The sequence below is a fragment of the Piliocolobus tephrosceles genome, chromosome 1 (assembly GCF_002776525.5).
Source record: "Piliocolobus tephrosceles isolate RC106 chromosome 1, ASM277652v3, whole genome shotgun sequence".
NCBI classification, from domain to species: domain Eukaryota; kingdom Metazoa; phylum Chordata; class Mammalia; order Primates; family Cercopithecidae; genus Piliocolobus; species Piliocolobus tephrosceles.
The window spans coordinates 72,656,001-72,679,904 of NC_045434.1; the positions used below are offsets into that span (position 1 = coordinate 72,656,001).

General features: G+C 37.1%; 1 protein-coding gene across 1 annotated transcript in view; it reads right to left on the reverse strand.

The window, feature by feature from the left end:
• The window catches only part of USH2A (usherin), a 798,346-nt gene that overhangs the window by 219,998 nt on the left and 554,444 nt on the right, over nucleotides 1-23,904 (reverse strand). Inside the window, exons 44-45 of the mRNA XM_023203737.1 lie at nucleotides 7,021-7,230; nucleotides 5,488-5,690 (exon numbers count right to left, since the gene is read on the reverse strand). Of these exons, the coding sequence (XP_023059505.1) occupies nucleotides 5,488-5,690; nucleotides 7,021-7,230 (413 nt within the window). The remainder of the gene's footprint in view (nucleotides 1-5,487; nucleotides 5,691-7,020; nucleotides 7,231-23,904) is intronic.

A 23,904-nucleotide genomic window follows, 5' to 3' on the forward strand; every position in this document is an offset into this window, starting at 1 on the left:
GCTAATGTCTAGTGGAAGAAAAATGAGGCCTAGAGAAGCCTTCCAATATGGCTGAGGTATTTTATATCCATTTATTCCAGATGCAATTGTATTTTTACCTTAATCACAGCAGAAAATCATCATTCATCCCTTTAATTCTGCCACCTAATCTGAATAAAAACTGAGGAGAGTGGAATAACTGAAGATTAGAAATGGGGTTCATCAAGCATTAGTAACACAAAAGGAATGCATTAACCAAGACAGAAGAGAGAGAAATGAATACACAAAAGATTGGGAACATCTACAAATCAATATCATTTTGCTCTCAATTAAAGGATAAAACTAAGAGGAACTGTACTTTTTACAGTGCTAATTTACTTTGAGTATCTAATACATAAATGGAGAAGGCAAGCTAGGTGCTGATGAATCTTAAACACTAATTCTGAGCTTCTATGTGAAACAGTTATCTGATTGTTCCTTTGATGGTTGAGGAAAGGCAAATGGGATTCTTATATTTAGTAGATATGCTATTTTATTAATAGTGTACCTAAATGTTAGTTGAGGCATATGTTCATAATGCTGTATGAATTGTGTTACTTATTGATGCCATATTGTCTTTTGAGGTATTAATAGTGGATATTTAAAAACTATCAAGGGCATACATTCTAAGCATGTCCAATTAAATCTGAAATAAAGGCAGATAAACTTAAAATATAATGCTGTAATATAATTAATGAAAATGAACTTTATACATATTGGAAAAAATTGATTTTATGATACATAATGAAGTAACTCAGAATCAATTCAACTGAATCTATTATGTATCTAATATGTGCCAAATATTATAATGGAAATAAGCACAAATAATTGTATTGATTCCTCATAACTCCATTTAAACAAATTTGCAGAGAAGAAAGGGAATATGATCAAGCTGGTAAGATTTTGGATATCTGAGTTGGTCTCCACTATACCCTACTGGCTTCTCATCTAAATGTTAACATAACTTTAAGCTCTAAACTACTTAGGTATATTCAAATGTTTCTCCAGAAAACATTTCTTTTGATTCATTGGTCAAAGGAAAATGACCAATGGCTACTGGTAGTAGCCAGATGATTATATATGTTTTAACCTCAAATGTTAAAGAAATGTGCCAATATTTTTTAATTTTTACTAATGTTAACATTCCAAGTCTCCATTTTGGGACCTATTTCTAGTGCTGTAACTATATTGTATAGCATGTGAATGAAACACAAATATAAAGCTTACTCTATTTATATTAAAAAGAGATAAAACTGAATAAAAATGAAATGATTATTTATTTGTAAAAGGGACATATAAAGGGATTATTAAAAAAGTAGATACTTGGCTGGGTAAAGTGGCTCACATCTGTAATCCCAGCACTTTGGAAAGCTGAGGCAGGTGGATCACCTGAGGTCAGGAGTTTGAGACCAGCCTGGTCAACATGGTGAAACCCTGTCTCTACTAAAAATACACACAAAAAATAACCTGGTGTGGTGGTGGGCACCTGGAATCCCAGGTTCTTGGGAGGCTCAGGCATGAGAATTGCTTGATTCCATGAGGCAGAGGCTGCAGTGAGCCGAGATCGTGCCAATGCACTCCAACCTGGGTGACAAGAGTTAGACTGTCTCAGAAAAAAAAAAAAAAAAAGTAGATACTTGGGTGTGTTATGTGCTTTAAAATCAATAGCTATTTTACAGATGGGCTTTGCATAGAGAGCCTTAATTCTAAAGTATTAGGCATTCCAATTAAATGCTTATTTTAAATGAAACCAAATCACCTTTGACATCATAATGAAAATCACTGAAATTTGATGTTCAAATTTTCAGAAATGCAATAGCTATGTCAAGTACAGTATTCTTGGACTGCAAAAAGCTTCACACAAAAAAATAGTAATCAGGAATAACAATATCTTAGTCACTAATAACAAAATTCTATTATTGGATTCTACTTTGGTCTTTTGCATCTTCATCTGTTTCCACTCTCTTCAGGCTACTAGAAGAGGAAGCTTTATACCTACTGGTTTGAGTTATTTATACCTGACTCAAACCAGTAGTGGTATAAATAAAGCCTTCCCCATAGAATAGGCCTTAAACACTTTTAAACATTAACTCTTAATCCAGAGTTAGAGAGCTGAGCTGCACATCCATGCACAGCACACAGTGTTCTCACTTCTAGATTGTATTTCAAGTCTTGATAAAGCAAATGAATAAGGTATCTTTTGAAAAATGAGCTTTCTCGAACAGGGGTCAAAAGAAGACAATATAGCAAATCCTCCATCACCTTCCTGTGTTAGCCTTTTTTACATAGCTATATTTCTAATTTATTTGGAGCTTGATTTCTATTTTATAATTTGGCCTATGGCCTACCTGCATACATGGACTCACTGTAAGAATCATGAACATAAACATCAGTCCACATATTCCATACTAAGACAACTCAGGTAGGTTATGGGAATCATGGTGTGCAATGAAAACAAACCACTGCTTAAGAAAATCAGAGAGGACACAAACAAATGGAAAAACATTCCATGCCCACGGACAGGAAGAATAAATGTCATGAAAAGGGCCATATTGCCCAAAGTAATTAATAGATTCAGTGATATTCCCATTAAACTACCCTTGACATTCTTCATGAAATTGGAAAAAAACTACTTTAAAATTCATATGGAACCAAAAAGGAGCCTGTATAGCCACAACAATCATAAGTAAAAAGAACAAGTCTGGAGGCATCACACTACCTGACTTTAGACTATACTACAAGGATACAGTAACCAAAACAGCATGGTACTGGTACAAAAACAGACAAACGGACCAAGGGAACAGAATAGAGACCTCAGAAAGAAGACTGTGCGTCTACCATTATCTGATATTCGACAAAACTGACAAAAACAAGCAGTGGGGAAAGGATTCCCTATTTAATAAATGGTACTGGAAAAACTGGCTAGCCATATGCAGAAAATTAAAACTGGACACCGTCCTTACATCTTATACAGAAAGTAACTCAAGATGGATTAAAGACTTAAATGTAAAGCCCAAAACTATAAAAATCCTAGAAGAAAACCTAGGCAATACCATTCAGGACATAGACACAGGCAAATATTTCATGACAAAATGTCAAAAACAATTACGATAAAAGCAAAAATTGACAAATGAGATCTAATTAAACTAGAGAGCTTCTGCACAGCAAAAGAAACTATCATGAGAGTGAACAGGCAACCTACAGAATGGGAGAAAATTTTTGCAATCTATACATCTGAGAAAGGTTTAATATCTAGAATCTATAAGAAACTTAAACAAATTTGCAAGAAAAAAATAACCCCATTTTAAAAAGTAGGCAAAGGACATGAACAGACACTTCTCCAAAGAATTTATGTGGCCAACAAGCATATGAAAAAGAGCTCAACATCACTGATGATTAGAGAAATGCACATCAAAACCACAATGAGATACCATTTCATGCCAGTAAGAATGGTGATTATTAAAAACTCAAGAAACAACAGATGCTGGTGAAGCTGTGGAGAAATAGAAAGGCTTTTACACTGTTGGTGGGAATGTAAATTAGTTCAACTATTGTGAAAGATAGTGTGGTGAGTCCTCAAAGACCTAGGACCAGGAATACCATTAGACCCAGCCATCCCATTACTGGGTATATACCCAAAGAAATATAAATCATTCTATTATAAAGACACATGCATCCATATGTTCATTGCAGCACTATTCACAATAGCAATGACATGGAATCAACCCAAATGTCCATCAATTATAGACTGGATAAAGAAAATGTGGTACATGTACACCATGGAATACTATGTAGCCATAAGAAGGAATGAAATCATGTCCTTTGCAGGGACATGGATGGAGCTGGAAGCCATTATCCTCAGCAAACTAACACAGGAACAGAAAAGCAAACATCACACGTTCTCACTTATAAGTAGGAGCTGTACACCGAGAACGCATGGACATAGGGAGGGGAACAACACACACTGGGGCCTGTTGTGGGGGCATCAGGGGAGGGAGAACATCACAATAAATAGCTAATAATGCATGTGGAACTTAATACCTGGTAGATGGGTTGATAGGTGCAGCAAACCACCATGGCATATGTTTACCTATGTAACAAACCTACAAGTCCTGAACATATATACCGGAACTTAAAATACATTTAAATAAAAAAGAAAAAGAAAAATAATTAATGTACCTTTCTTCTTTATTCAAAGATATTTTTATTTGGTTTTCTTAGGAAGCTAGGTCTATGAGTCTATGAGTCACAGTAGGGGAGACTAAAGTGTTGGTTGTAGCCAGATGATTATGTATGTCTTAACTTCAAATGTCAGGAAAAGGAGATGGAAACCCGAATAAGGTAATACTACTAAATGGATAGAACCAATAAAAAGTTTCTGTGGTCAAATAAAATTTCTGTGCTTAATATCTTCTGAAAATTATCTTATGAAGCTCTTATGAATTTTAGAAGTAGCATAGTTCATTTAAAAATTTAGTAAATTGCAAGCATTCTCTAAATGTGGGGTTTCTGAAATACTCTGATTTTTTTTTTCCATCACTCATTTGCACATTTAGCCTTGCTATCTTTTATGTCTTGGTACTCCAACAAGATTTCCAATTCCGTGAAGATAAGTTCCTTGTTTTATATGCCTTAGTATTACCTATATTTTTTCTACCTTTAAGGTCAGTAGTCCATGAAGAAGCCTATGAATTTGACTTCAAGTGATCAGTGCACTTTCTAAAATTGTGTGTTAAATTTTGTCATACAAGTGCATAAATATTTTTCTAAGGCAGAGTACACTGACTTCATAAGATTCTTAAAGAAGTCCAACGCCAAAAATTTTAACCACAATTACTCTCACATATGCGGGGAACACTGAACAGTTTTTGAGTGATGAATAAATATATTTATTTCATCTTCAGATAAAACCTTTTAATATTTTTTGTCTGCTATATTTTTTATTTATGTCTTCCTGTTGCATTCAGAATCACAGAATGCTAGAGGTGGCTAGAATGTTTTAAGTCATCTAGTCCATTGCCCTTACAAAAGAGGAAATTGACACCAACTGAAGTTTCATAACTTCTCTGGAAATATTAAATTAGTAACTAGGAGAAATGGGAAGAGCAAAAAAATCTCCACATTTATAAACTGATTCTGATTTTGATTTCAGTAAAAGATCCAGGGAAAAGGTAAACTGCTCAGCAAGATTTATTTAGAATACATGATTAGCTTCATTTTGTCAGTGAGAATTTCATCACCATCCTCATCACCATCGTTTTCTGTATCATCATTATCTTCTCTCCAGAGACTCACATGTTTGCCTACAGCACACAGATTTAATTCTGATCAATTTCCCTTCTCTCTTTTCCCTTCCCCACCAAAGAAATAATCTGTAACCAAGACAGAAGATATCCACTTGAAGACATAGCCTGGTATGTTTTATTTAACATATCCATAAGCCTAACTATCAAAAAGCAATATTCTAACCTGAATGTCATAGACAGTGAAGGGAGACAGGTCTCTCAGAATAAACGACCCAGGCATATTCATTCCAGTCTTGTAGAGCTTATTATTTACATAGATAGAATACTCAGTGACAACACCATTTGGGTTTGAAGGAGATGTCCAGATGACACGTACAGCTGTACTGTTGATGATGACAACCTCTGGAGGAAGCATGCCCTGAGGCTCTAGAATTAAAGGAAGAAACTGAATAAACTCCAGCTGTCTCTGAAAAAGCACATGTTAAGCTAAATGCAGATTAGTATTTAGGTTTAGCAAAGGGTTCGTTGCTTATCTGCTTTTCGCTGATGAAGTTATCACAGTCTGTAGTCCTCTGTAAATTGGCTTATTATACTCTCAGTTAGAAACCATAAGAATTGGTGGTAAAATGCTTTATACCACCAGCATAGTGCTAATCTTCAATAGTATGTGACCAGTGGGATATGATGATAAATTATTCACCCATCTGCACCACTAACACATATCTATTTTTTGTCTTTTTTCTGTCCCTTCACTCTATACCTTCAAGGTGCAGGGGAGGGAGGGAAGGAAATAAAATTTGCTCCTTAAGCAAAAAATAAAACTCAAATACAACGAGGCTGGTGGAACGTGAAAAATAATTTGATGTTACTAGCTTGTAACTCAAGCAATATGAAGCAATAATGCAATATTGTCATTATGTAAATGATTTTGAATGTTGATTATCATAGGTAATGATGAAATCTAACATAAGAAAAAAATCTTGCTTAGCGTTAAATTACATAATTATTCAAGCATGTCAGAAATAACTATGCAAAGACCTATTTTTATCATAAGAACCCATCTTAACTAGTTGAAGAATTGTCCTTGTGATCTACCCTATTTTATAAACAAAAGGTGCCGACCTTTGGCACCACAAAGGGAAATGGGTTCCACACTTAAAGAGCTCTGCTAATGACCTGGAACACTTGCTTGGGAGGTAATGATATTATAATGTTTATAATGAGACTTTATAAAGCCAAAAAGATTAGAAAGACCATTCCAAACACATTTCAGATTCACAAGTTGCTTCCCTTGCTTCCTCCCCCTTGCTAACTGGCTTAGAAATGAGTCATAGGCAATTTTTCTCAGAGGCTGAACTTCCACCTACCATTTCTGGTGACTCAGGGAGGGAGGGCTCTCACTGTGTTTAGCTGTCGTTTTGAAAAACATACTGCTTCTGAGGGCAAATCTTAAAAAAAAAATTTCTAAATGTCACCATTTATTGATGTGAACTCAGCTCTAAAATAAGTATACACTGAAAAGAACAGGAACAAACTGGGCTGGTATCTCATTATTAGAGCTTGTGCTTCTGTCTCAATGGGACTGCTTATTGATCTGCTACTGACGACAGTGAGCACTTAAGCATTTCAGCCCCCACCCTCTTCCCTCCTACACCGGAAATTTTATAATGGAGGGATGACTGATCTCAACCCCAGCAAGAATCAATCAATTTCACTCGCATCTCTGAAGCAAATATCCTTTAGAATCTGGACTCACCCCCATCGCAAGTGGTTGCATGAAGTCCTGCACTGTTGATGCTGTGGACTCCATTGAAGACAGAGATAAAGATCCAATACTCTGTGTTTGGCTTTAGGTGGCCAATGACATGAGAGTTTACATCTGGCAAGATTTTTAGAGAGTTGTTTGAGGTAGCAGAACTCCAAACAAGTGTATAATATTCAACTTCACCTTGTAGGTCTTGAACAGCTGTCAACAACAAATGCAGGACATGGTGAATGTAGCTGAGGGTTTCAGGGGAAAAAAATTCTATCATTAGCTTTCTAGAATGAGAAAAAAAGAAGCTTAGAGAGCCTTGTTTTGGAAATGTTAAAAAAGCTTATGGGATCTCCTTTTTGGTAGTGCTAGTGATGAGAGTTTTTACTTTATTTATTCATTTTTGAGACAGAGTCTCGCTCTGTCACCCAGGTTGGAGTGCAGTGGTGCAATCTTGGCTCATGGCAGCCTTGACGTCTTGGGCTCAAATGATCCTCCTGCTTCAGCCTTCCAAGTAGCTGGGATTACAGGCTCAGGCCATCACACTAGTTAATTTTTATCAGTTTTTTTTTTGTAGACACAGGGCCTTGCTATATTTCCCAGGCTGGTCTCAAACTTCTGGCTTCAAGTGATTCTCCCACCTCAGCCTCCCAAAGTGTTGGGATTACAGGTATGAACAACTGCATCTGGACAGTTTTTATTTTTTAAAAATTTGCATTTTTTCCCAATCCCATAATTAATTGCAATCTTATATAGGAACATGAGTCTTATAAAAATCTCATTAACTTTTTAATTTCCTTTAAATATTTTAATTTTGCTACTTATAATTATTCAATGAATCATCAGAGCTTTGATATAACACTTATGAAAGGGATCTAAGACGAAAACAAAAGTATACAATATGTGGAACAACTTCTGCTCATAAGTAACATAATCCTAGAGAGAAGACTAGGCTAATACAAATAAAGGCATTTCCTAACACAGATCCTAGACACAAATTTTTAACTTGCTAACAACATTTGCTAAATGATACCTAGAAGGATGCTTAGATAGATATCCTTTATGTACACTGTCAATGTAACAGGGCTACATAGCATGCTCCCCTTAAGGACTGGCTCAGGATAATACTTAAATTTTTATCAGGGCTCTCATCCTTCTCTTCTAGTCCAATGTGTTTCTATAATGTAGACAAGCCTTTAAAAGATACCAAAATCAATCACTAACTGTCTTGCAAATATAACTCATCAATTCTTCAACCCTTATCTTTTCAAAGACCAGTGTATTATTTTATCTCCTCTTCCTCCCAATGTATCCATTCTTTTCCTTAGGCTCTGCTTCTCATTATCTGCCCACAATGATTCTTCAACAAGAGAACATGAAAACAGCTATATTTTCTTAGGTAGGAAGTTATATGTTGCTCTAATTACATAAGTATTATTTTCAGAGACTTTTAAACAGAAACGATTACCTTTATTTGTTAGGATAGGGGTGGAGTGTTGGCTTACCAGCCTTCTGAAATTTCATGTCAAATTATGCATCAAAAATTACTCAGGTCAGGCACAGTGGCTCACACTTGTAATCCTAGCACTTTACGAGGCTGAGACAGGCAGATCACTTGAGCTCAGGAGTTTGAGACCAGCCTGGGAAACATGGCAATACCCCATCTCTCCGTGTACAAAAACTAACCAGGCGTGATGGCACACACCTGTAGTCCAAGCTACTCAGGAAGCTGAGGCAGTAGGATGGTTTGAGCTCAGGAGGCAGAGGTTGTGGTGAGCTGAGATTGTGCCACTGTACTCCAGGCTGGACAACATAATGAGACCATGTCTCAGGAAAAAAAAAAAAAAAAAAAGAAAAAAGTTAAACAGCATTAGTCCAAGAATGGGGAGGAAAAAGTGGCATTTCTCCTTATATATATTCATTTATATGTGAGATCCCAGCATATGGCCATATAAAGTGATACAGCTTTGAGAATAGTATGTTTCTTTAAAGGACTCGTTTACATTAAAGTCTTGGTGATTTTGTTTTAAAAACTGAATACTAGGTTTTTCTTTTTGTTTTTCCTAAATACACTACTGCTTTCACTTTAGCTCTAGAACTAGTTTAAAGGGTTTGATGTACCAGTGTAGTTGGAAGAGTTTGTTGTGGAAGACCTTAGCAATTAATTTGGAAAATTCTGGGTTTTGCAATGTTTCTTTCCTCTGATGTCACAAAAATGTAAGCACATGCAATAATGAGGTCATTATTGATCATTGGCAGGAACTGACTATTAAAATCCCTTAAAATTTTCCTGAATGATAATATTCATCAAGTACAGCAAAGTCATGGGTATAGTGAGTGCAAATGTTTATTCTGTTATTAGCATCATTTTCTACTGGCTCACAGAATTATTTGCTACTCCTTAATTTGTGGCTGCTATGGTATAATGCAAAGTGTACTAGATTTGTAGCTTATGTTGAATTTTAGTTTGTTAAGTGAGCAGGCTGATTATAAAGTCAAGCCCTAAAGATATAATGTTAATGAAATGCTTTCAAACTTTACTTACATACATAAATTAATTTGACTTGAGTTATTAAATTTGTCTGTTATCTGCACTATCCAGTTGCAATTAATATACCTGTGTAGATACATTAAATACATTGCCTCTAGCACAAGTTCAAGACAAGCAAAGATCATATGTCAATGTCTGGATGAGACCCCATTAAATGTCCATTCTTAGCCATGCACCATATGTCAACCCCTCTGAAACAGAACAGAACCTAGGACAACAGGAAAAGATGGTGATTCCATTCCATTGTTTATGTCTTACTGCATGCTATGGAGGTTGTTGAGATCAGAAACAGGCAGCATTTCTGGAAAACAAGTACCAGATTTCTGGTCTATTCTCCCTCTTTCCACCATTTACTTCAACACTTGTTTCTCCACTCATATGGATGTTACACTTGGGAATCCAAAACACAGAAAAATGTAGAAACACATATAATTTTATACATATTCCTGGTTATTACATGAGAAGTTCTGGGAGCAGTACATGCATAGGAGCATCTTTTGCATTGCTCAAATAAGGTCTTTAAACTTCGATGCACTCTTCCTAAGTCAGTGAACCATCTAAGAAAAAGAAGATACATCCTCAGTTCAATAGACCAGCACAAAATTAAAGGCTGATGACCTTGATTTTACCTCTGAGAGAGGAAGGCTATTAACATGGAAACAGCTGGAATGAAGAGGCAAGTAAATTTCACCCTCCCTGTCTATTGAGAAAAGCTGGACCTGAATGTATCTCTCCTTTTTTAAATAGAAAAACATAAGTTATAAGGCTTCTTCCTACCATAAGACAAGGGAAACAATGCCTAGAACCTTCCAAGGTAGAACTTTTGTGTACATTACTTCTATGAGAATGGGATGGAGGTTTTATAAAATATTTGCATGGTGTACCAAAAATGAAAAAGGACATGACTTTATGAAAAAGAAGCCTCTATGAAGTAGGTTTGTGGAATCATAAAAAGAGACCCACAAAGACAGAGATGTAAAGGGGTCTGCCTTAAATAGGAAAGGAAAGCAATGAAACATATAAAGCAATGGCAGAATTGAAACGTACATTGAAAGCAGAAATAAGCAGAGTTAAAAATGCACGATATCAAAGAATTAACAGGAAAATGACCAGGAAATCAGTGAAAGTCAAAATTATAGACATTGAGAACAGAAAAAATCTAATTACCTTAAAAATAAATGTAATAAATAATTATGGATATGAAATGCCCCATTAAACCTTACCCAAAATGACTTTTGTCTACAAACTGAATAGACTAATACAGTTTTCTCCAAGATAATCACAATATATCCAAACATAGACATATCATGGAATATTGCAATATTTTAAAGGTAAACCAAAAATTAGGAACATTTATAAAGGAGGAAAAAAATCAGATAACTTTCAGACTTCTCATGTGGAATGTCAAATGTTGAAAGATAATGGAACAATTTCAACAAGTTTCGATGGGAAATAGTTTAATCCAAGAATTTTATACACATTTAAATGATTGCTTATGTGTAAAAACAACAGGCATACTTTCTTATTTAGGCAAAAGTTAGGAGAATGTGCAAAGATAACAGAAATACTTTCTTGTATCACCAAACATTTAGAGAATATAAAACTAATTAATTGTTTTTTTTAAGTTTCATGACAAAACTATCCAATAATCTTCTCAGAAGACAGAAAGATTAATCAAGATCCAGAACTCAAGGCTGGGAAAGTTTAAGAATTGCTGTTAAGTACTAAAGCTATTTAGAGAAAATAGTTGTGTAAAATATTACATCATAACAACAACAATAATAAACTGAACATTGAAAACAGCAGATGAGAAAGGCAAGAAAAGTAACAGTAAAGTTCTTTGTTATACATAAAATAGAATGGCATGAAAAAATAAAGACATTACTAACAATATCATCAATACCATTTAAACTTTAAAATATAGTACAGAAGATAAAAGCTTTCTTCTGTAATCTGAAGGCAAAGATTTCTAGAACTCCCCAATACCAAAGTTTTTCTCTTTTTGTCAAATAATTGGACTACATTTTCTGGGCCCCATGCATCTGGACTGAGATGTGAAGGAGCAATTGGCCATCTCTGATGGTCTAGTTTTCCCATCTAAGGTAGGACTCTAAGGCTCTGGGGAATGGTGGATTCACTAGATGGAAAAAGCCTGTCTTTAACTGACACATAGGAGTTTAAAAAGGGCAACACAGTAATAGTGGGGGACTTCAACACTCCACTGACAGTACTAGACAGGTCATCAAGACAGAAGGTCCACAAAGAAACAAATGGACTTAAACTATACCCTAGAACAAATAGACTTAACAAATATTCATAAAACATTCTACCCCAAAACTGCAGAACATACATTCTATTCATTAGCACATGGAACATTCTCCAAGATAATCTGTACGATAAGCCACAAAACAAGTCTCAACAAATTTAAGAAAATTAAAATTATATCAAGCCCTCTTTCAGACCACAGTGGAATAAAATTGGAAATCAATTCCAATAAGAACCCTCAAAATGATGCAAATACATGGAAATTAAATAATCCGCTCCTGAATGATCATTGAGTCAACAATGAAATCAAGATGAAAAATAAAAATTCTTTGAACTGAATAATAATGACACAGCCTGTCAAAACTTCTTGGATACAACAAAAGCAGTGTTAAGAGGAAAGTTCATAGCCTTAAATGCCTATATCAAAAATCTGAAAGAGCACAAATATACAATCTAAGGTCACACCTCAAGGAACTAGAGAAACGAGAACAAACCAAATCCAAGCCCAGCAGAAGAAAAGAAATAACCAAGATCAAAGCAGAACTAAATGCAATTTAAACATGCAAACACACAATACAAAAGATGAATGAAATAAAGACCTGGTTCTTGGAAAATACAAATACAATTAACAGACCATTTAGGAAGATTAACCAAGAAAAGAAGAGAGAAGATCCAAATAAGCTCAATTAGAAGTAAAACAGGAGATATTTCAACTGATACCACAGAAATACAAAAGATCATTCAAGGCTACTTGAACACCTTTATGCAAATAAACTAGAAAACCTAGAGGAAATAGATAAACTCCTGGAAATATAAAACTCTCCTAGATTAAACCAGGAAGAAAGAGAAACTCTGAACAGACCAATAACAAGCAGTGAGATTGAAATGGTAATGATAAAGTTACCAACAAAAAAAGTCCTGGAACAGACAGATTAACAGCTGAATTATATCAGACATTCAAAGAAGAATTGGTACCAATCATATTGACACTATTCCAAAAGATATAGAAAGAAGAAATACTCCTTATATCATTCTATGAAGCTAATATCATCCTAATACCAAAAACAGGAAAGGACATGACAAAAAAAGAAAACTACACACCAATATCCCTGATGAACAAAGATGCAGAAATCCTTAACAAAACACTAGCTAACCAAATCCAACAGCAATTATCAAAAAGACAATTCACCATGATCAAGTAGGTTTCATACCAGCGATGCAGGGATGGTTTAACATATGCAAGTCAATAAATGTGATACACCACATAAACAGAATTAAAAACAAAAATCACACGATCATCTCAACTGATGCAGAGAAAGCCTTTGACAAAATCCAGCATCCCCTTATAATTAAAACCCTCAGCAAAATCAGCATAGAAAGGGCATAATTTAATGTAATGAAAGCCATCTGTGTCAAAACCACAGCTAACATTATACTGAATGGGGAAAGGCTGAAAGCTGTATTAGTCTATTCTCATGCTGCTGATAAAGACATATCCAAGATTGGGCAATTTACAAAAGAAAGAGGTTTAATGGACTCACGCAGTTCCACATTGCTGGGGAGGCCTCAAAATCATGGTAGAAGGTGAAAGGCACATCTCACATGGTGGCAGATAAGAGGGAAACTCCGCATTATAAAACCTCTGATCCCACCATACTTATTCACTATCATAAGAATAGCATGGAAAAGACCCACCCTCATGATTCCATTATCTCCTGCTGGGTCTCCCCCACAACACATGAGAATTCTGCAAGCTACAATTCAAGATGAGATTTAGGTGGGGACACAACTAAACCATATCATCCTGCCCTGGTCCCTCCCAAATCTCATGTCTTTACATTTCAAAGCCAATCATGCCTTTCCAACAGTCTCCCACAGTCTTAACTCATTTCAGCATTAACTAAAAAGTCCACAGTCCAAAGTCTCATCTAAGACAAGGCAAGTACCTGCCACCTATGAGCCTGTAAAATCAAAAGCAAGTTAGTTACTTCCTAGAAACAATGGGGTTACAGGCATTGGGTAAATACACCTGTTCCAAATGGAGAAATGGGCCAAAACAAAATGGCTATAGGCCCCACGCAAGTCCAAAATCAAGCAGAGCAGTCAAATATTAAAGCTCCAGAATGATCTCTTTTGATTCCATGTCTCACATCTAGCTCATGCTGATGCAAGAGGTGGGTTCCCATGGTCTTGGGCAGCTCTGCCCCTGTGACTTTGCAGTGTACAGCCTCCCGCCTGGCTGCTTTCACAGGATAGCATTGTCTGTGCCTTTCCAGGTGCACAGTGCAAGCTGTTAGTGGATCTACTATTCTAGGGTTTAGAGGACAGTGGCCCTCTTCTCACAGCAGCACTGGGCAGTGCCCCAGTGGGGACTATGTGTGGAGGCACCCACTCCACATTTCCTTTCTGTGCTGCCTCCGCAGAGGTTTTCCATGAATGCCTGCCCCTGCAGCAAAGTTCTGTTTGGATATCCAGGTGTTCCCATACATCCTCTGAAATCTAGGTGGAGGTTCCCAAACCTCAATTCCTGACTTTTGGGCACTGGTAGGCTCAACACCATGTGGAAGCTGCCAAGTCTTGGGGGTTGCACCCTCTGAAGCCATGGCCCAAGCTCTACACTGGCCCCTTTCAGCCATGGCTGGAGCCACTGGGACACAGGGCCCAAGTCCCTAGGCTGCACACAGCATGGTAACCCTAGACCTGGCCCACAGTACCACTTTTTCCTCCTAGGCCTCTGGGCCTGTGATGGTGGCAGCTGTCATGAAGACCTCTGACATGCCCTGGAGACATTTTCCCCACTGTCTTGGAGATTAGTGTCTCATTACTCATGTAAATTATGTAAATTTCTTCAGCTGGCTTAAATTTCTTTTCAGAAAGTGGGATTTTCTTTGCTATCACATTGTCAGGCTGCAAAATTTCCAAACTTTTGTGCTCTACTTTATTTATAAAACTGAATGCCTTTAACAGCACCCAAGTCACCTCTTGAACACTTTGCTGCTCAGAAATTTCTTCTGCCAGATATCCTAAATCATCTCTCTCAAGTTCAAAGTTCCACAAATCTCTAGTGCAGGGTCAAAATGCTGCCAGTCTCTTTGCTAAAACATAACAAGAGTCACCTTTATTCCAGTTCCCAACAAATTCCTCATCTCCATCTGAGACCACCTCAGATTGAATTTCATTGTCCATATCATTATTAGCATTTTGGTCAAAGCCATTCAACAAGTCTTTAGGGAGTTCCAAACTTTCCCACATTTTCCTGTCTTCTTCTCAGTCCTCCAAACTGTTCCAATCTCTGCCTATTACCCAATTCCAAAGTTGCTTTCACATTTTTGGGTATCTTTTCAACAGTGCCGCATTCTACTGGTACCAACTTACCGTATTAGTCTGTTCTCATGCTGCTGATAAAGACATACTGGAGATTGGGCAATTTACAAATACAGGTTTAATAGACTCATAGTTCCACTTGGCTGGAGAGGCCTGACACTCGTGGTGGAAGGTGAAAGACACATCTCACATGGCAGTGGACAAGAAAAGAGAGCTCATACAGGGAAACTTCCTTTTATAAAACCATCAGATCTTGTTAGACTTATTCACTATCATGAGAATAGCATAGGAAAGACCCACCCCATGATTCACTTAGCTCCCACCGGGTCCCTCCCACGTGTGGGCATTATGGGAGCTACAATTCAGGATGAAAGTTGGGTAGGGATACAGCCAAACCATATCAAAAGCATTCTCCCTGAGAACTGGAACAAGACAAAGATGCCTACTTTTACCACTTCTATTCAACACAGTGAAGCAGAATCATTGGGGTAAACATCTAACATTCGTCGTCTTATGCCATGGAAATCAGATACAGACACATAGTGAGTTTAAGAGTGGAGGTTCAATAGGCAAAAGAAAGAGAAAAAGAGAATAGCTTTCTCTCCTGCAGAGAGAGAAGGGGTCCCAAGTGGGTCTTCCAGTCCTCAACAAAGTGCATGGAGCTTTATAGGCTTGCTTGAGGAGGCAGTGCCTGATTTACATAGGGTCTAAAGGTTGGTTGGACCAGGTGTGCCATTTATACAGTGCGCAAATAACCTGGCCACCCCATCCTAATCTTTTTTATGCAGTTGTGTTCCCTACCTGGCCAGTGCCATGTTGTCCGTTCCTTACTGTACATGTGGTTGACAAAGAAAAGGGCAGATGGAGCCACTATGTTCAACAAGCCTAGCCCCAGAGAGCCTTTTTCTATTGGCGCAGCTGCTGGAATTCACCCATGCAAACTTCCAGCTTGCTTATCTATGTCTGCAGCTCAACTTATCAGGTTGCTCTTTGTTAAAAAAGAAATAATTTAGGGGCTGCTTTTCATTAAAAGGAAAACCTCACTGAGGACTCTCTTACCCTCACTATCTGCCTAAATAATTTCTATTTAACTCCTATATCAATAGTACTGTAAGTCCTCACCAAAGCAATCAGACAAGAGAAAGAAATAAAGGGCATCCAAAATCAGTAAAGAGGAACTCAAACTGGTGGGAGGTGACTGGATCATAGGGGTGGTTTCCGCCACACTGTTCTCATGATAGTGAGTGAGTTCTTGCAAGATCTGATGGTTTTGTAAGTGTTTGACAGTCCCTCCTATGGGTGCCTTCTCTCTCTCACCTATCTTGCCTGTCTCTTCTTCCCCTTCTGCCATGATTGTAAGTTTCCTGAGGACTTCCCAGCCATGCAGAACTGTAATTAAACCGTTTTCCTTTATAAATTATTCAGCTCGTGTATTTCCATATAGCAATGTGAGAACAAACTATTACAATCTCACTGAGCTGAAAGCTATTAGATATTATTTTTAGTTGCAGTCTCCAATGCTTGGTCAGAAATTTGATCTTAGATGGAGCAAATTCTCAAATGTAGAACAGGCTCCTCTCCTTTATAATGAATTCCCAAATAATTTTAAGAGTAGTTAGATATGTAGTAGCCTGCTCACGTTGCCTTAAGAAAATACTACAGGCTGGTGTCTTGAACAACAGAAACTTACTTCTCACAATCTGGAGGCTAGAGGTTTGTGATTAAGGTGCCAGCAAATTTGATTTCCACTGAGGGTTCTTTCCCTGGCTTCTGGAGAGCTACTTTCTAGCTGCTGAGTTTTCTCATGGCCTTTCCTCTGTGATCAGAGAAAGGGAGAGAAGAGGTTGGGGGAGAGACAGAGAGAAAGAGCAAGCAAGCCTGTGTGTTAACTTCTGAAATCAAGGTCCCATTCTTATAATCTCATTTAACTTTAATTACAGTTGACCTTTGAACAACACAACAACACAGGTGTGAACTGCTTGGGTCCATTTATAAGGGGACTTTTTTCAACCAAATGAGAATTGAAAATATAGTATTCTCGGCCGGCACAGTGGCTCTCACCTGTAATTCCAGCACTTTGGGAGGCTGAGGCGGATGGATCACATAGTCAGGAGATTGAGACCATCCTGGCTAACATGGTGAAACCCAGTCACTAGTAAAAATACAAAAAAGTAGCGGGGCGTGGTGGCACGTGCCTGTAGTCCCAGCTACTTGGGAGGCTAAGGCAGGAGAATTGCTTGAACCCAGGAGGCAGAGGTTGCAGTGAGCCGAGATCAGACCACTGCACTCCAGCCTGGGTGATAGAGTGAGACTCGATCTTCAGAATAAATAAATAAATAAATAGTATTCTCCCATGCAAAAGCCGTGTCGAAGGCCAACTTTTCATATACATGGATTCTGCACAGCTGATTGCTGGACTTGAGTATGCACAGCTTTGGTATACTCAGCAGGCAGTCCTGGAACCAATCCCCTGCATATACTAAGGGACGACTGTATTTCTTTAGGGGCTCCATCTCCAAACACAGCTACACTGAGAATTAGAGCTTTAGTCCATAACAGAGGGACTAGTTGAAAGTTATCCTGCAACAGCAATTAGATTATGCTTCTTACATGGCCTTAAATTATTGCTAGCAAAGGGGGATCAGGGTTTATATCACTACCAAACCTCATGTGAACCCCAATGTACTAGTTTTGGATGATGAGGCCTAGTTGGAGGTGTTTGGTTCATGGGGCCAGATTCTCATGAATGGCTTGGTGCCTTGCTCTGGAAAGGCTGGGTTAGTTTTAGAGGAAATGAATTAGTTCCCTTAAGAGTGGGTTTTTAGAAAGCCAGGGCATCCCTTGGATTTTGCATCTTTGCACATGTTCACTCACCTTTTGACCTTCTCTGTTATGTTTTGATGCATCACAAAAGCCCTCACCAGAAACCAAGTAAATACTACAGTCATGCTTCTTGTGCAGTCTGCAGAATCATGAGCTAAGCAAAACTCTTTTCCTCATTAACTTTGCAGCCTCAGGTATTCTGTTATAGCAACACAGACTAAGACAATTATCAATGTCACTCATGTCTTCTAGATATATTTTTCAGCAAACTATGATACATGAACTAACTCTGGCCTTTGGCTTAGTATGGCCCAACCCGTGAAAGGTAAGAATGGTTTCTACATTTATGTGGTTGGGGGAAAAATCAAAAGAAAAAAAAAGTATTTCATGACACGTGAAAATTATTAGGTTGGTGCAAAGTAGTTGTGATTTTCGTCATTACTTCAATGGCGAAAACCACAATTACTTTTGTGCCAACCTAATATATGAAAATCAAATCTCAATGTCCAAAATAAAGTTTTATTGGAACATGCCCATGCTTATTTAAAAATCAGAACCACCTTATTGCTGTTTATGTGCTCCAGTGGCACATTTGAGTTAAGACAGAGATACTATGGGCTTCAAAGTCTAACATTATATATGACACTTTACAAAAAAGTTTGTGGTACTGATTCAGATCAATTATAGTAAATCATGTCATTTATTAGATCTCTTAATTTTTTTGTCTAGGACTAAATTCTTCAGACATCTTACATTAGCAGGCTCATTTTGGAAGGTAATTTTGCTCAAATGTAAAAACCTGGAGGGACCTTGTTAAGCTGATTTTATGATGGAAGTCTTGATCTTGCTCACAGATTATCCAAATTAGAGTTCAATTTTCCAAGTTCTATGGTGCAGGGCTCTGTGTCACCAACTAAATAGTTCTTAGAAAATTTGAGCTTATCAAAACTGCTTCTTGAGAAAATTCTTTACTCTGCCTGAGGGTACCACTGCTGACATGAAGTGGAAAGATTATCTTCTTGGGTAATAATCCTTTGAGTCAGCCTCCTTAGTTTTCTGAGCAACATATCTCTTGTCTTCTCTCTAGTTTACACATCTGTCAAAACAAAACACCTGCACTTTAGAAACTCCAGAGCTCCTTTAGGCTCTCATAGTGTTCCAGCTTCTATCAGGGGCCTGCCAGAGAAAACTGTATTTAAAGGAGATAGTATAATAGATGTATTAATTATTCATCATTTATATTTCATTAAAAAAACAGGATAGCTAATTTCTACTTTTAAAGTAAATTGATATGGGCAAACAGGGAATGAGTTAGTTAGTGAAACTGGCAGAACCTAAAATCTCCAAAATACAATAGCTTAAATAAAATCCATGTTAATTTGTATCTCATGTAATAGCTTCAAAGTGATTGAAACAGACTGTGCTCCATGTGGTCACTTAACAACCCAGGTTATTTTTCTCTTATGTGGATTTTGGATCTCTTTGGGTGTTGTACACGACTGTATAGCTGAAACTGAGAACATGATCATGCCCACATTCCAGTCCAGGGGAAGGGCTAAAAGAGAACAAGTAGGCACACACTCAATGTTTCCTGGCTAACAAAACACCCAAAAAGACGCACATTGTCTTTCACTTTCTATCGACGCAAACACATTCTACTGGTATTTCACCTGGCCATGACTAATTGCAAGGGAGGTTAGTAAATGCAGTTTCTAGATAAGGGACAAGGCTACCACTAAAAGAAAGAGGGGAGAATGGATGCCATGCAATAGTTAGTAGCTTTCACTTTATTTTTCTTTTTGAGACAGAGTCTCACTCTGTCGCCAGGCTGGTGTGCAGTGGCACAATCTCAGCTCACTGCAACCTCCGCCTCCTGGGTACAAGCGATTCTCCTGCCTCAGCCTCCCAAGTAGCTGGGACTACAGGCACACACCACCACTCCCAGCTACTTTTTGTATTTTTAGTAGAGACGGGGTTTCACCATGTTGGCCAGGATGGTCTCGATCTCCTGACCTCATGATCTACACCCCTCGGCCTCCCAAAGTGCTGGAATTACAGGCATGAGCCACGGTGCCCAGCCTAAGTTTTCAACATTTTAACTAGATTTTTAAATTTCTATCTTTTAGCCAAGTCAAGTAATTATAAAATAATATATATTCTTTGTACATCTTAAACTCACTGTAGAAATGCTTTTATCTGAATAGCCTTGCAAAATCAACTTCCAAGCTTTTACTAGACATGACTTCCCCTTTTATACATTTTATAAAATGTTATTGAAAGGACCATGCACATTTTAGAAATAGAATAATGCTTTATACAAATACTAGGTGATTACAAATTGTTAAACATATATTATTTCATTTAGCCCTTAATATATTTTAGGGCAGTTATTCTTATTATCCTCATATTTCAGATTAGAAAACTGGAACTCAGGTTAAGTTCTAGGTCATAGCGCCAAAACATATTGGAACTGGGATTCAAATTTAAGTATCCCTGATCTCAAAGCCTATTTTAAAATTATTTATTCATATGACTGCATACAGTGTTGGCTGTTGTCATTTTTGTAATTAGAATAATTTGAAACACTGAGTATAGATGGAATCACCAACAGGAGAATAGGAGTATGATAGGAAGACTCAGGAAAGAACTTTGAGAAACATCTTTATTTAGGGATGAGAAGAAGTAGTTGGTGAGAAGAGGGGAGTAATGATTATTGGGGAAGAATTATAGTCAGTAAGGGATCATTCACAGTGCTGGATACAAGAGGAAGACAGTAGGATGGCACTGAGAAGAGAGTTTTGAAACGGGTCATTAGGTGATAACTAATGACTTTAAGAAAACCATGTAGAGTACAAGAGAAGAGAGACAGATTACAACAGGTGCACAAGTGACTGAGAAGGAAGACAATGGAAAAGTCAGATGTGGTCTCTTCTATTTGATAATTAAAGTGATGGAAAAGAGAACAGAGGAACAAGATGAGGCAACAATGTTAGGTGCTTTTTAGAAGAGATGAGATTCGGAATTAGTTACAGATATTGCCACTTTAATCAGATAACTTCAGACAAAGTCAGATATTCTTCTAGCTATCAAACCTGGTAGTTTCTGATTAAGATTAGGATGAGACAAATGCTTTTTCTGTGGTTTTAAACTTGCTCTCTTAATGATGATGTCCTCATACTTTATGAATTTTCCAGAGAGTTCACTGAGTGCTCAGGACAGAGAAAGTGATAAATGTATCTGTAAGGAAGGAAAATAGGAAGAAAGAGAGAGAGAGAGAGAAGGTAGAAGAAGAGAAATAGACAAATGGCTGGGCATGGTCACTTATGGCTATAATTCGAGCACTTTGGGAGGCCAAGGAGGGAGGATCACTTGAGCCCATTAGTTCCAGACTAGCCTAAGCAACATAGGGAGAACCCGTCTCTACAAAAATATTTTTAAAAAGAAAATAGAGAAAGAGGGAAGATGGAAAAAAAGAGGAAGGAGAGAGCAAGACCAGGAGGATTACATGGTACAAGATATGAACATCTGAAGGTTGGGGTGAGCTCTTGACAGACAGTAAAGTGGACAATATTTGGATGATTTTTCATTTCCTCTTTTACGAAGCATTGCCCTCTCACTCCCTACAGTGTTTTACTGCTTTTTTCTGGCCACCACTGACTTCCTTAGTGAATCAGCTTCAGAGGAGGCACTATCTCTCCACTGTACTCCCTTTGGTGGGCATTTTCTTATTTTACCTTCTATTTTAGACTGAGCAGTCAAAACGAAAAAGATCCTATTAAATCCTTCTTGTTAAAGTGCTAGTGATTGTTAAGCCTAAATGCATAAGAAACAGAAAATTTGATACCTGAGTCCTAAATTTGAGTTTGGGAACTGGTACTTTCTATCTATAATTTTTGGTAAGTTACTAAGGGCCAGTTTCTATCTCATTGTGCTTCTCTGAGGATTGTATAAATAATTTAAGTAAGGTATTTTTCTTCCTACAAAACCTGTGATTTTTCAAAATTACAATATAATTTATCTTTGGTGTATTTTATTTAGGGTAAAATATTTTGTATTATCATATAAAGCAGGGATAAACACCTCCTGTCTATTGGGACCAGGAAAATGGGGACTGGGTCAGATTTTTAGGGCATGATCTGTCTAAAAGGGCAGCCAGTTCCAGCTGATAATTTCCTTCCAGAAATGTGGGTATTGTTTCACCCCATCATTTGACTTGTCAAGTGAATTCCCAAATCATCTTTATGTACAATTCTTAAATATTTGCAAATATTATTTTTTCAAATATAATAGGCAAAACAGTATCTGGAAGCTGGAGGAGGAAGGAAATATGGCCTCCGTGTTGCCAATTTGCGACATCTGCCTTCCAAAAATGAACTGAAGTAACACAAGGATGCTTTTATCTCACATATCATGTATGTGATACTAATGCTTAAAACTGGCCCTTCAAAAGTTTTTAATAACTTATGCATGTCAATCTATGACTGATAAAAATTTACCAGAAACATTTTGTTACCAAAATGATGTGTACATGGGGAGGGTCATAATAGAGAAAGATCATGCTTTTAAAAATATACATGTATTTTTTGGAAGGTAATTTTTAATAAGCAAATATTTGTAAATTTAAAACATGATTTTCCACTGCAAAATATTTTCAATCTATAGTTTGTTGCCTTTGAGTGTATTAGACTGTATGCCATGTTTTTCCTATCCAATCAAGACAACAATTTAAAATTAAGACTGCAAAAAATAGGTGACCTTTCACAGAGGATTGACTAGTTAATTTACTTAAGATAGCAAGTTGCACAAAAGAAGAAAATGATAATGCAACAAGCTTTCGCAAGACTGACCCTCTTCTGAGAGTTAACCTTTATGCTCACAAATAGTTATCTGAAAAATTTCCAAGGTATGAATGGAAATAACAGCAGATTGCATTACCTACATCCCGAAGGTCAGAGGTTCAGATTACCAAGGTAATGAAACTTCAGTGAGCTGCTTCAGATCTATTAGGTTTGTCAGTTTTTATAAGCACGCTTACTTCAGGAATGCAATTATAACATAAAGACCTATATTGGTGGAAATTCACCAGCTGGATCTTAACAGAAGTATTCAAATGTCAGATGAGGGGGGAGAGCCTACCTTTATGAGTAGGCTTTTAAGATGAATCAGTTAGTGAGGTGGAGTACAGAGAAGAGGGAGATGAATGGAAATATACCTTAAAGCACATCCCCAGATAAAAAACTTTGTATTTTTCCCAGCAGTGTTTCAGAGGGTAACCATAAGCATCAATTAACATATATTATTCCATTAAAAATGGTTTAAGAGATCCCAATGCAAGTGTCACAGATCATTAGAAATCTGCAGTCTTATAAAAACCTGAGAATGATAGTTTTTCTGTGTATGTGAAAATGGATTATTTTGTGGAAACACAGATAAACGTAACCTACTAATTTAATCTACAATTGATATCCTCCATTCTGGCTTTAATTCACAATTGATATCACTCAGGTATCCTAAATGGAGCATCTCTCTTCTTAAGCTGTAACCAAACTCAAGGCTGGATCAAAATCATTTGGTTATATTAGCCAAACAGTAGTGACTTTTTGTCTTTTTATATCACCAATAGATGATTGCCCCAGTGAGCAGAGTGTTCTTTCATAAATACAATGTGTTAACTGGGTCTTTCCTGATCAGATATTTCTCAATATTTGATATTATTCTAACAAGTTTTGATTAAACTGCTTGCCAGATCACAAATTAAACCTATAAGAGTGATATAATACATATTCTCATGGTAGATTCAGGGTTTTTTTTTTTTTTTTTTTCTGATTGTCATAAGGGATCATCACAAATTAACAGATCACAACAAATTAACATGTTAATATGACCCTACTGACCAAGTAACTGTAAAATTTCAGTTACTGTGG